Genomic DNA, 13,876 nt, shown 5'->3' with positions numbered 1-13,876 from the left:
AACAAAACACACACGCAAATATCAAGCCTTTCTGATCATTTGGCAGTGGTGGCCAGACTAATCCCCCGCCCGGTGTTTGATAGCCCAGGGCGCCAGTCCCTCCCTCGCTCAAACATTAGACCTGGAGCGTTTAAAACACGCACACTCCAAGGAAGCCCCTCCGATCATGCAGAAACGGCGGCCAGAAGAGAAGGGAGAGCTGCTGTCGGGGGAGCTGCGGAAGGCAGGAGGAAGCAGCAACACCTGCCTAAAGGCTCATGTTTCCTGTTTAGTTGCTTTGCTCCGCGGGGAGGGTGGAGAGGGCCGCCTCCCCACGCCGGAACCTTCGCGCGGGGCCGCTGGGTTCCGGGAAGGGAGAGGCCTTCGGCGGACCGTCCTCCTGCTGTCTTCTTCTCGCTTCCCCCCGGAGTGCCGCGCGGCGCGCGAGGGGCGCGCGGGATGGGGACGCGGCGCTTCCTGGCGGAGGCTGCGCGGCGGGTCGGGGGGGCCTGCCCGGCCCAGGCGCGGTTCCTGCTGTGTCTCCCCTGGGTGGTGGCGGCTTTGGCTCTGGCAGGGGCCTCAAGTGGGCGGTGGCGGGCGGCGGCGGCTGCTGCCTCTCCAGATTGGGGGCGGGGGACGGGCGGCGGCGGCGGAGGTATCCCGGAATTGCGGCGGATCTCCCAACTCCATGCATCGCATGCTTGATTCTGTAACCCAGGGGTCTTCAAACTGTGGCCCTCCAGATGTTCATAGACTACAATTCCCATCAGCCCTACCACACTCTGGCCATGCTGGCAGGGGCTGATGGGAACTGTAGTCCATGAACATCTGGAGGACCATAGTTTGAAGACCCCTGCGTTAACCCATTTATTCTGGAGAAAACGGCTGCTTCGGAAGGTTGACTTCCGTATGCCCTACCTACAAGATCCCTCCCGAAGCCCCTTTCCCAGGCTCCACTCTCACGTGGTTCTCAAACCAGCGTTGGCAACTAGCCAACCTGGGGTTTTTTTTGGGGGGGGGGGTATTCTATTCCTGCCCCTCATCCAAAGAGCAGAGGTGGCGTCGTGGCCCTCTTCATCTCCATTTCAGTTTTGTGAGGTCCGGCTGACACAATTCACTGCCCCACGTTAGCTAAAATAATTTGGCTCAAACCCAGACTGAGTTTTTAAGTGACGAGGACTTGGGCAACGTGCAAGATAAGGGGTAAGCCAGGTCTCTTCTTCTGAAGAAACGTACAGCTTCTCTTTAAAAAAATCATGCATGAGGTGAAAGAAGCATAAAAGGGGTGATGGAGCAAGTAGGCCAAAGCTTGTTATGGATTAGAGGCCTGTTTTTCAAATCTGTACATTCATATCTTGCTGTTCTTTCTTCCCAAAAAGGTCACTTACAGTTCCCTGAAAGTCTCCACTGTGACTTTGACTAGCCCCTTAACTTTCTCTCAACAGTCTCCTGTATCGTAAGCCTCCAGTTGGTCTCATGGGTCTGTAATTACCATAACATACCACTCCCACGCTCCTGCCAGCATGGCCAATTGGCCTTGCTGGCAGGGGCTGATGGGAATTGTAGTCCATGAACATCTGGAGAGCTGCAGGTTGCAGACCCCTGCTCTAGCCATATCCCATAAGTGCTTATGCCTAGGGGTGCTCATCCCTTGAGGGCAAACATTTTTGCTCCTTTGAGAGAGTGAATGGCAGATTTGCTGAGCTAAAAGGTGGCACTTTTGTTATTCTTGTAACTTCCATTTCTGCACTTCCAATACAGGAAACACCTGTCATTTAAGATCAATATGTGAGGACAGTTGATAGCTCACATGGCCTTAAAGGGCTTAGACAGATAGGTCCATGGTTATTAGCTGGGATAGTTGACTAGAACTTCCACGTTTGGAGGCAGTATGCGTTTGAATGCCGAGGGCAGTAATAGAGTGTGGTTTTGGACTCTGTGCCCCTGGTGTGGGCCTTTTTTGGGCATCTGGTCAGCTTTCTGTGAGAAACAGGATGCTAAACTAGATGGACCGCTGGTCTGATCCAGCAGAGCGGCCCTTATGTTCTTATGACGACTGAGAAAGTTTGCTTGGATTGTTCAACAAGCACTACAAAATGAGAATGATTTGTCCCTGTGATACAGAGAGCATAGTCTCAGTGGAACTGGTAATCGTATAAAAGTAACACTCTCCTTTTTGTCTTTCTTACAGATGGACACTCAGCAACATAGAAGGTACGTCACGAGAGAAATCTGTTCTTTTACCTAGCACAGGGGCTTCATCCCGTGTGCTGATAGGACAAGGCTCAGCGTTAAGAGTTCCTTCATCCATGCTTGTTTTGTGACCACTGAAGTCCCCAGGCTATCAGGGTTGGCAGCAGATGCAACCAGATTCTCAAAACAGTGGGGTCTGTATGTAATTCTCTTTTAAATGTGGAGTTCTGGCAGGTTTGTTAAGTTCTGTTGTTGGATGTTTCCTAACTAGGCCTGGCAGTTTGAGGAAAGGGAAAGCATTCAGCAGAGCGTCATGAACCCCCTATCCCTGTGTGAGAAACCCTGGGTTAAGCAATAAAATATATTAGGGGGGGGAACGGAATTATGTCCTAATGTTGCTTTTATTATTTACAGGCAAAAATGAAAACCAAGCAGGGCAAGTGTGCCCTTTCTGTTTTCAAGTTCTTCTCCCCGGCAACCACAGGGTACGTCTAAAGCCCAAAATGAGAATGACACCACAGATACAGAAGTTACTCTGTCTAGAAGCAAAGAAATACAAACTCAGTTTCAAACAAGGAAAGGTGCTGAAGAGGTACAAAGAAACAAAAAACGTTCTGGTAAGAATAAATTGTATGGAACTGTCAACATGGAACAAAGCAATTCATCACCTCTCTTGAAGCATCGCTAAACCATGGCTGTAGGCTGAAGATGGACAGTGTGACTTGAAACTGATGTGAAAATTTGGGGGGGGGGGGAGGTGTCAGAAATACCATGTGGAAAATTCATATTATAAAAGTATAGCCAAGTTTATGTTGTTCTTCTAAGCGTACAATTATGGTTTAGATTTTTCATTATGCAAATGAGACCCGTGACTGCATGCTTTCTTTCCCTCCCCTCCCACAGAGGAAGTTACTTCCTGTGTAATTCAGAGCAGGATTTTAAGCGATAAAGGAATCCATTTCCAGTTTTAGTTCTCAGTGGAAGACCCATTGTTCACCCACTCAGTACTTTGCAGTCTGCATAGAATTTTTGAACGATTGACTAACTGCAGGTGGCAGGGACATGCAAGTATAAGATTTATTCACATAGCATTAGGCCCCGGGTCTCATGGAGGTAGAGGGCATCTGGACTGACGGATGTATCCTCCCAGCAGACCTAGAAGCAGGGTTAACTTAGAAGAAGAGGAGGAGGAGTAGTTTGGATTTATATCCCCTCTTTCTCTCCTGCAGGAGACTCAAAGGGGCTGACAATCTCCTTGCCCTTCCCCCCTCACAACAAACACCCTGTGAGGTAGGTGGGGCTGAGAGAGCTCCAAGAAGCTGTGACTAGTCCAAGGTCACCCAGCTGGCGTGTGTGGGAGTGCACAAGCTAATCTGAATTCCCCAGATAAGCCTCCACAGCTCAGGCGGCAGAGCTGGGAATCAAACCCGGTTCCTCCAGATTAGATACACGAGCTCTTAACCTCCTACGCCACTGCTGCAGATTCCTGTCTCCGGCAAGGGAAGATCCCTACTCAGTATGTTTTCTTCCTTTCTCTTAAAGGAGAGCAGTATTTCAGAGAGAGGCTTAAATTAGCATTCCTAAGCATTTATTTTCTGGCTGCATCTGTTCTTTGTGTCTTCTTGATCTTCTGTTTGTCACTTTCTGCCTTGGAATGCCCTTGTCTTCATTTATTCATTTATTTATTTACCACTTTTGGGGTGGCTGTAGTGATAGTGAGCTGGCAAAAAGATGAGATTTAATTTGCTGCCTCTTCTGAAAGCATTTTGTGGGTGCTGCTGAGTAGTGAATTCTCACAAGATTCATGGTTGCGTTACACAACAATTTTAAAACGACAGGTTTAATAGCTGCTGGCTTTTCCTCCTTTCTCCGTAGCTAATCACTTGCAATATGTGCAGGAAGACAACAAGGCATTATGGAAAAAGCAGAGAATGTTGGAGGAAGAAAATGTTTTTTGAGACTCCGACACATTCGAATAAAACCACACCTTTCAGCCACAGCAATTCAGGATCTCAAAGAAAAAAACTGTCACCAGGCTCCAGGTATTTATTTCCCGTTCTTAGAGACGCACAGCTCAGCACGCCCCAACCCTTTTGAGCCTGCAGAGATGGCTTTGGAATGCCAGTGGTGTGGTGGGCATCGCAACAACATGGCTGTGGGACTGTGCCAAAGAGGCCTTTGTGAGCTATCTGTGTTGTAGGAATATTGTGCCTACAGCACAATGTGTATTGCTGCCTCTTAAAAGGAGAAGTGGGCATTTTGTAGGGTGGTTACATGGAGCACGAATAGTGGTGGAAATAACGCATTCACTGCATTCCTGCTCCAGTAGGAGAGGGCTCCTAGTGTTTATCAGTTCAAATGATTGCAGTTCCCATTCTTTAAACTGGGGGGAAGGTGGCAGTGGCGAAGCTCCCACGGGGACATCTGGGGTGGGTTGTCCCGGGCCAAAAGAAGTCACATGGGGGGTGCAAAATACCCCCTCCTCCTTGCCCGGCGCTTTTTTTTAAGCCGAGAAAAGTCCCTTTCTCGGCTTAAAATCCCCCAAACGCCCAGAATGGAGGCTGCAGCGCCCCTCTCACTCTCAGAAGTTCCCTCTGAGAGTGAGAGGGGCACCGAAGCCTCTAAGGTCGGGGCTCTGGGCTTCCTCTGGGCTTCCTGCTCTCGCGACGTGGGAGCTGCTTCCCCAAGCAGGGAAAACTCCCTCTGCCCCGCTCCATGGACAGAGGGCGGGTGGCGGCATCCACGTTTCTCCCCCGCCCCCCCATGGATCCCTGCGCCATGGCCACCCGAAAGCACCATCATAACTGTTGTATAAGGTAAGTGGGGGGGGGGCCCCCGCAAAACTCAGAGGCCGCCCTGGGCGGAGCTTTGCCTAGCTACGCCTCTGGAAGGTGGGAGTCTACCTGGGCTTGAGGGTGGGTGGGTGATAGCCTCACCCACCCCTTTCATATTTAACCTGATTCCACACAGGAAACACAGCTGCTAATTGTTGAGTAAGAAAGGGATGTTAGCCAGTAGACACCCCCCCCCCCCCGCCCCCGGGTGCCTGTGGTCCTGGACAGGGCAGAGGGAGTGTAGCTGTCAATACTCCAAAGCACAGTGGATTTCCAGTCCTTATCTGGGTGGGTTGCCTTGTCCTTGAGGCCCCAGTTTCAGAAATGGAGTGGAGTTCCTGGTGAGTTCTGTACCTGCAGTCATGTAGTATACCTATTTCACTACTGCCAAGTGACTTATGGCTGGCCCAGCAAGAGGGTTTCAAGGCAAGTAGGAAGCAGAGATGGTTTGCCAGTGCCTTCCTGTGTAGGATCTTCCAAATGCCCAGCACACCTAGCTTTTGAGATTGGGCTTTATTATATCTTCTTGTTTTTTGCAGCCACTGTGCAAAATGCCCTGTGATATTCAGTGTAGAAGATCTGTGTTGCTTTGGTGACCTCATGCAAACTTAGGGGAACCTGTATTTTTGACTGTGGCTGGAGAGAAGATGCTTTTCTGGGCCTCATTACTGTTAGCATGAATGCGTGATGCTTCACCTCACCTCCTTAGCAGGCATAACTTCAGACTCTCCTGGGCTGTGCTGGATTCCTGAGTGAGCAGAGGATTCAAACCCTTCCTCTGCCATGTTCCCAGCTCTGCCTAGTCTCTCCCATTACTTTGGTGGAGTCTCTCTAGCCGCAAGGGTTACAGCTTTTGTATTTTTCAGTTATACATTATGCTGGTGTATAGACTGTGGAATGTAAGCAAAAAGGGATTTAGGAGCATTTAAGAAATTTTTATTATTTTATTTATTTACAAAATTTATATCCTGCCTTTCTGCCCTTGCAAGGGAACCCCAAAATAATTAACACTTTAAGATATACAAAATAAAACTACACTATAAAAACATGAAAACCAACCCCCGGAGAGTGGAATCACTCTGAATATCAGCTGGAAACCACGTACTCAGTGGTGGGATCCAAATATTTTAGTAACAGGTTCCCATGGTGGTGGGATTCAAACTGTGGCGAAGCGCCAGTGGGGCTGGGTGGGGCATTCCGGGGGCAGGGCATTCCTGGGCGGGGCTGTGGCAAGGACGCAGCCGCTGCGCCAGTCCTTGGGCGAGAAATGAATGCGCACAGGCGCAGGCTGCCACGCACGCCGGTGCACCTCCTGCTAGACTGCTTCAAGTTCTGTGCGCTACTGCTGAGAGGAGGGGCATAACTAAGGCAAAAATCACGTGGCAAAATCACCCATTAGTAACCCCCTCTTGGCACACACAAATAATTAGTAACCTACTCTCAGGAACCTGTGAGAACCTGCTGGATCCCACCTCTGCACGTACTCCAAAATTAGTTTATGATTCAGTTTCATTTTATTTTTGAGTCTTTGACTTTGACCTGTGAGATTATTCTGGCAAAGTGTGAGATAGAGAGAGAGAGAGAGAGAGAGAGAGAGAGAGATAATGTTTCTGTTGAAATTTATGTTCATTTTAAATGTGCAAGCATTTGTTTTGCATCTAATGAGAAATTTATAAGTGTTAACTCAGTTCTTTGCTGTTCTTAATATCTTGTATAATATTCCATTTCAGAACTTCTACACCTGGGCAATCAACCCCTCATTTCTCCTCCAGCAGTCCCAGAAATGCCAAATCTAAATTCTCTCGATTGAAAAAACTGCTTAGCCTTGAAGAACATAAAAAAAATGATAAAGGGGACTTCAAGAACTTCTTATCATCACTTTGAAATCTTCGTATCTGTATCACCTCAGCCTTGGCATCCACATCCATGTCTGAAAGCCGAGGGCGTTGACTAAGTAAATGTTCTGCAGATGTCGCTCAAGTCCACATGGGAACAGAAAGCTGCAAAGGAGACTTGAAGTCTAGTGGGATGCACCTTCACTTGGAGTGGACCAGGCATTTTTGCCCTACTATAAGCTAATTTGATGGCCAGTGTAACCCGAGAAGGAGATTGTGTGGAAACCACCTTTCCTTTTCGTGTGCCCTGGTAGCAAATAAAGAAGAAGAAGAGTTTGGATTTATATCCCCCCTTTCTCTCCTGCAGGAGACTCAAAGGGGCTTACAATCTCCTTGCCCTCCCCTCCCCCTCACAACAAACACCCTATGAGGTAGGTGGGGCTGAGAGAGCTCCGTGAAGCTGTGACTAGCCCAAGGTCACCCAGCTGGCGTGTGTGGGAGTGTACAGGCTAATCTGAATTCCCCAGATAAGCCTCCACAGCTCAGGCGGCAGAGCGGGGAATCAAACCCGGTTCCTCCAGATTAGATACACGAGCTCTTAACCTCCTACGCCACTGCTGCTCAGGAAGGATTTTGGTCCTTCCTGAACTCTTGAGTCTGTTGTAAATAACACGCTGTTGACATCCAAAGAATGAAGGGTCTTTTCTGAAAGAGACTGTATGTTTGGGGTGGGGGGAGGTCCTGTTATGCCCTGTGATCGCATGAAATCTTGACACAACCTTGGGTAGACATTCTAGACTTGGTCTTGACACCACTCTGTATGCAGTTTGGTGAACTGGGGATCACGTTGTTGCAGGCTGAAGTTACAGCCACCCAAAACACGGTCTTGTAAGACAAAAAAGAGAAGTTGTGTGTAGTTCTAAAGGTTTATACATCAATTGTGTTGGCATTAATGACAAACTCCATTAAGTGATGGGAGGTTTCACTGGTGGATTCAAATTGTCCGATCCCCTTAAATTTTTTTTTACAAGGGTTAGAAAACAGTGAAGAAAAATCTATTCCTACAAGAAAGGCTGAAATCACCGCTAAGTTGACCTTCACAGAAGCATTAGACCAGAGTCCTTTAACAGCATCAATGTTCCAATATTCAAGCAATTCTGGTGAAAACCCTTTGCTCACCAGAACTACCTAGCATGTAGAATTTCCTGGTTAGATTACAAGTTGCCAGAAAGACATTACTTACCCTAGGGGTGGCCAACCGATGGTGCTCCAGATGTTCATGGACAATTCCCATCAGCCCCTGCCAGCATGGCCAATTGGTGATGGGAATTGTAGGCCATGAACATCTGGAGCACCATAGGTTGGTCACCCTTGCCCTACCCTATCTAACTATGTCTTGCTTGATGATCCAGGCTGTGAGGGGAAGAGATTGTCCATCATGGTGTAAAACGAGCTCTATTGTGAGTAGGTCTGGGACTGCCAGAAAAACTTTGTAGACTCCTTTTGCCAGAGTCCTTAGGATAGGGGACAAAGTTCTTTTCTGCCAATAAGGCGTCATGAAGATTGTGGAGGTTTTGTCTGATCTGATTTTGCCTATCACTGTGTACAAGTGGGAACGGAATCTGTACATCAGTTGGCCTCCCCAGCAAAACTGACAGGTGTCCCCTATTGCTATAGGACAGTGTTTCCCAACCTTTTCGAGGTCAGTGTACCCTTGACCTCACTCTTCATATCTCACGGTACCCCTGCCGCCACCCTCCACCTTCCCCTCCCATTGCCCCTGCTTGCCACATCTTCCACCTTCCCTCCCAGGGTGAAGGGAAGCACTGGGGGTGGTGGCGGCTGCTGACCTTGTGGCAGGCCCTGCCCCATGGGCCAGCTCCATGTCCTTGCTGGCGCCGGTGGGAGACACCACAAAAATGAGGGGGTGGTGGTGGTAGTGTTGCCACGGTACCCCTGGGACATGCTCACGGCACCCCAGGGTACTATGGAACCCTGGTTGAGAATGGCTGCTATAGGATCTCTTGCTACCTTGCAGCAGAACCACCTGCAATGTTGCAGGTTGCGAATAAGTCTAAAGTAGGAGTGTCCCACTGTTGAAAGATGGGGAAAAGATAGTTATCCTTCAGGAACCACTCATGTTGTATGGTAAAGGTCTCTGCTCAATACATCTGCTGTGATGTTGGAAGTTCCTGCTACATGAATAGCAGATAGAGAGACATGGTTGATAGCCCGGTTGCAAATGTGGGAAACTCCCAGCTCCTTAAGGAAGGTCAGAAACCTTGTCCATCAACTGAGGAGGAGGTGCATCCAATGCTGGCACTGGAGAGCCAAGACCTGATGTAAAGACACTCTCAAGGAAATAACCCCAAAGAGAGGAATCCAGGGGCACGTCCAGACTTATCCCGCAGGAGGCAGGTGCCGGTGCCGCTCTGTCTAAGTTCAGCAGCTGGACATTTCCCTCCAGTCCACCCTGTCCCAGCAACAGGACCTTGGTCCTCAATGGACTCAGTTTCAGTCTGGTCTTTTTCAACCTTCAGGGCCATACCCCGGATCCCAGTGCTGGTGAGGCAGTGGATCAAAATGTTGTGATCGACCTCGTCCAAAGCTGCTGTTCGGTCTAATAACTACAGCAGCACAGACCTGCCTGGAATCAGAGCTCAACTGTGAGGACGACCAGCACTGCCTCCGCCCCGTGGTCTATTCAGTGGCTGCTCTTGCTGAGTCTGGAATCAGATTTGTAATTTAGATCAAACCACATATGGCCTTAGATCTGTGGTGGCGAACCTTTGGCACTCCAGATGTTATGGACTACAATTCCCATCAGCCCCTGCCAGCATGTTCAATTGGCCATGCTGGCAGGGGCTGCTGGGAATTGTAGTCCATAACATCTGGAGTGCCAAAGGTTCGCCACCTTAGGTCCTAGGATCAGCTCCCCCAATGTATAGTTGATGGAGGGGGGAGAATGTGAATCAGGGCTGCAGTGAAGTGTTTTTGAACTCACCCAGTTATTGTATATGACGGAAATTGAGTAAATGGCAATTTCTGTAGCGAGCTCAACTTGTGCTCATAAGCGTGTAAGTGTCGGGACAAATGTCAAATAACAGTAACATGTAACACTGCAGTTCTGTAGTTGTGTGGTAAAGAAGACTAAACTGGGTGAAGATCAAGGTCTTGTAATTACAGATAAATAACGCCACTGGGCACACACAGGACTAACTTTCACCACAATGGGGTTGTGCACAATGAAAATGAGGTGGACCTGCGGTACTTTTCTAGTTGTGGCTCAATTGAGGAATCGGCTTTGCGTCAAACTAAGTCTCAGAACGTTATTGTGAGTTCATTCTGTGTTTCTACTTCAAATCAATTCCACTGCTAGAAAACATTAACCGCCCTTAAAGAATGGAAACCAACTAGAGTATTCAAAATATGGTTGGCATCTGATGGGTGACGGGGAGATAATGTGACGGGACAAAATGGAATGGTAACATTTTTCGAACTTTATTATTTCCAGTATGAAAACATGTGCTCTTAGAATAAGGAAATTACAAGTTCTGGTAATGAAACTGCTCGACATCAAACAGCAAAACTGCTGCACACAAGTTAAAGTGCTAAGACGTTTTCACAATCACGTGCCCACTAGAATGTTCGTAGTGAACAACAGGGAAACGGGGGCGGGCATTCAAATGATGAGGAAAGTAGTTCTGGGTTCCAGAGTCTTCATTCCTGTTTTTCTCAGGCAGCAGCTCCTTCCCAGCCATCACTTTCCCTTCCCAACCCAAGCACAGAACTTTCGAAACTGAAGGGAATTTCAAAAACAAACAAACAAAATCACTGGCCTATTAAGGCCCTCACCTTAAACCTAAATAAACCTTTACATATCCCAGATGTATCCCAGGATCACAGAATCAAAGCTTCATAGACACACAACCCTGACATTGTGATCACTGAAACAGTTCAGTTGATGGTGAATGGGATTGCTAAGCATTATAGTACATGCTTGGAATTCACGAAGAGGGGTCTACATGAAGTCATACGTTGAAAATGCTGGGGGGGGGGGGAGGATTAGGACTAATAAAAGGAAACATTTCTTCACGCAACATGTGGTTGGTGTTTGGAATATGCTGCCACCAGAGGTTGTGAGGATCACTAACCTGGATCGCTTTGAAAGGGGCTTGGGCAGATTTATGGAAGAGAAGTTGATCTTTGGCTTCCAATCTTGATCCTCCTTGATCTGAGGTTGCAAATGCCTTAGCAGACCAGGTGCTCAGGAGCAGCAGCAGCAGAAGGCCATTGCTTTCACATCCTGCACGTGAGCTCCCCAAGGCATGATAACATTTCTGTAGGGGTGTTAATTCCTCACTGGACATCAGGAAGATGTTTGGATTGTTTTCAGTGAGGCAGGCATTGAAAGTTTTTTTCAATATAAATGAGGTTGAACCTAGATGAGCCTTGGTATAGGCTTCTACAGAGCCGTAAAGTTTTCTTTCAGTCCTTGAATGGGGAATTTCATCATATGTTAAGCTACGAGAAAAATGAGGATTCTTTGTAGTTTGAGGAACTGAAAGGCTTGTCTTTGCAGTTAAATATATTTTATTATCTCTCAATGCTTCACAGATGTATAGGTTGATGGCAGAAGGTGCACCATTTTTCTTAAATCTAAACTAATCTTCTGTGCTACCTTCTGATAGCTCTGTTAAGCAATTTCTTGAGCATCGTTCCTTATCTTGAAGAATTTATTGAGTGCTGGCAACAGGAAAACATGTGCATTATTCTGGTAGTGTTATTCTGCTGCCTCCCTGTATGTGCCGAAATGCAGAAGCAGCTGTTATAGAGAGCTATAATAAATTGACACGGCATACCAGAATTCATAGGGTAAAAATTAAAATTAATTAAAATTAAGATGTAGCAAGTTGTATTAGCATTGCTCCCTGACTGCAATCATTCTCTTTTTTCCAGAATTCTCTTTTTTCCTGAGTGTGTGTGTGTGTGTGTGTCTGCCCCAGAATGGCACTGGAGGTGGGGATGCCTGCCTGCCTTGAGGGGGCTTATTAGGCCCATGAGTCAGTTGTGGCAACCCACCCTACCACACCCAATTTGGCCAGGTAAGCCAGCTCAGGAACAAGAGGGGGGAGGTTGCCTCAGCTGGTTTGTGGGTCTCATGAGCCCCCTCAAGGGGCCAAAAATGCCCTCCTGGCCACATGTTTGACACTTTCGCCTTACAGGCAAAAGCCAGCTGTTGATGGCACTTTCCACCCCCAACACAAAAGGGCTTCTCTGTATGAACCAGTATGGGAGCTCCAGAGGAGAAGCAACTACAGAAAGTGCACTTGAAGCACTGGAGTCGCTGATGCTTTATCCACGAACAGCAATGGTACTTCCGTGTATTTAAGAGAGCCGTATTCAAATTAGCATGCTTGGTGTGAAAAAAAAGTGTTCAGCCACAAGTATTCAGTGTTTTTCAGAAGATGAAATATTTCTATGCCTTAGTTTAGGTGAAGGGAGATTGCAGGTTGCACACGACAGACGACAAGGCAAAGCTGATGAGTTCTCTTACGCATCCCTGTCAAATTGCTCATATCTGGTATTACAGTATGGAGCGGTCCATGCAAGCAAAGTTGCAGGTCCCAGAGGGCGGGCCTTCCCATCATACCATTTCAGTCACATGACCTTGCACAGCATGCATACACTCTTAACGTGAGCAGCAGCCTTCTTTACTGACAGAACCGGATGAGTTCCTCAGACGCAAAGGTTCAGTGTCCTAACATATTTTGCATACTACAGTATCACACCTGTGCACTTGGTAAGTTTAAAGCTGGGGCCCCCAACCTTTTTCAGCCTGAGGACAAAGGAGTCAAAGCCAACCACAAAATGGCTGCTACAAGAGGAGGAGCCAACCACAAAATGGCTGCTACAAGAGGAGGAGCCAACCACAAAATGTCAGGGTGAGATCATGCAACATTTTAAAATTAGGATGTTTAGAAAATATTTTCTTGCATACCCATACTTTCTGTCACACAGTGAACATTTTTGTGGTACCTGCGGCTGAAGCAACTTTATAAAAATGGCACAGCCCATGAGATCTCCAATGGCTAGTCCAGGGGTAGGGAACCTGCGGCTCGAGAGCTGCATGCGGCTCTTCTGCCCTTGCACTGTGACTCCACGAGCCGTTGGCCCCATCCTTGCCCGCCCTGCAGACAGCAGGGCGGGCGCACCAACTGCCCACGGTCGGCTGGGCTGCGCCACGGCCTTCCCCTCTCGCCCGCCCCGTTGGAGCGGGGCGGGTGCTTTCCCGGTGGCTGGCGAGGCCGAGCTGCCGGCTTCATCCTTGCCCGCCCTGCAGGCAGCAGGGCGGGCGCATCCATGCGCTTCTCAGAATGAGCCGAGTTAAAGGTTAAAAAAAACCCTATATATATAGTGTTATCTTTATTTTAAATGTCAAAAATTATTTGTGACTCCAAGTGTTTTCTTTTCCCGTGGAAAACGGGTCCAAATGGCTCTTTGAGTGTTAAAGGTTCCCTACCCCTGGGCTAGTCAGAAGCCAACTATGTAGAAGCCTCACCTGGTCCCACTTGGCTGAATCACGGACACCACATTGGGGGCCCTGATGTAGGCGCTTTCAAGTTTCAGCAGCGTAATTCTAGGAATGCATACTTAGAAGTGGGTCACACTGAGGTCAACGTGACTTACTCCATTGCCAATTTGCAGCTTTCATGTGGTGAATCAAAACTAATGTAGATTTCCCACAAAACTGCCCTTACTGGCAGCTGCATCTTCTCCAGTATGAGGTTAGTCTGCTAAGACTAATGTTCCAGAAAAGGTCAATGTGAAGAAAAAAAATGATCTTTCAGTAGATTAAACTCACCTCTCAAGAGAAGCCAAAAGATCACTTTTCTGTAAGATTAAAATGCTAAAACACAGTATTTTAAAAATCAAATATGGACATTTTTGGTCACAGCGTGTCTTGATACAATTTTATATTCATTTCAAAGGTTTTTTTAATGACAGTGTATGATGGAAATTCATTTTTCAGAG

General features: G+C 47.7%; 1 protein-coding gene across 1 annotated transcript; it reads left to right on the top strand.

Moving 5' to 3' along the window:
- Window positions 1-370: 370 nt before the first annotated feature.
- On the top strand, window positions 371-7,181 carry LG11H18orf21 (linkage group 11 C18orf21 homolog). Its single transcript, XM_048511679.1, has 5 exons — window positions 371-515; window positions 2,171-2,193; window positions 2,587-2,789; window positions 4,048-4,214; window positions 6,737-7,181. The coding sequence occupies exons 1-5, from the start codon at window positions 439-441 to the stop codon at window positions 6,888-6,890; spliced, it is 624 nt and encodes a 207-aa protein (XP_048367636.1). The 5' UTR covers window positions 371-438; the 3' UTR covers window positions 6,891-7,181.
- Window positions 7,182-13,876: the final 6,695 nt, after the last annotated feature.

This window comes from Sphaerodactylus townsendi, linkage group LG11 (genome assembly GCF_021028975.2).
Source record: "Sphaerodactylus townsendi isolate TG3544 linkage group LG11, MPM_Stown_v2.3, whole genome shotgun sequence".
NCBI classification, from domain to species: Eukaryota; Metazoa; Chordata; class Lepidosauria; order Squamata; family Sphaerodactylidae; genus Sphaerodactylus; species Sphaerodactylus townsendi.
Note: the sequence above shows the minus strand (reverse complement) of the source record. Positions and strands in the feature narration are given on the sequence as shown.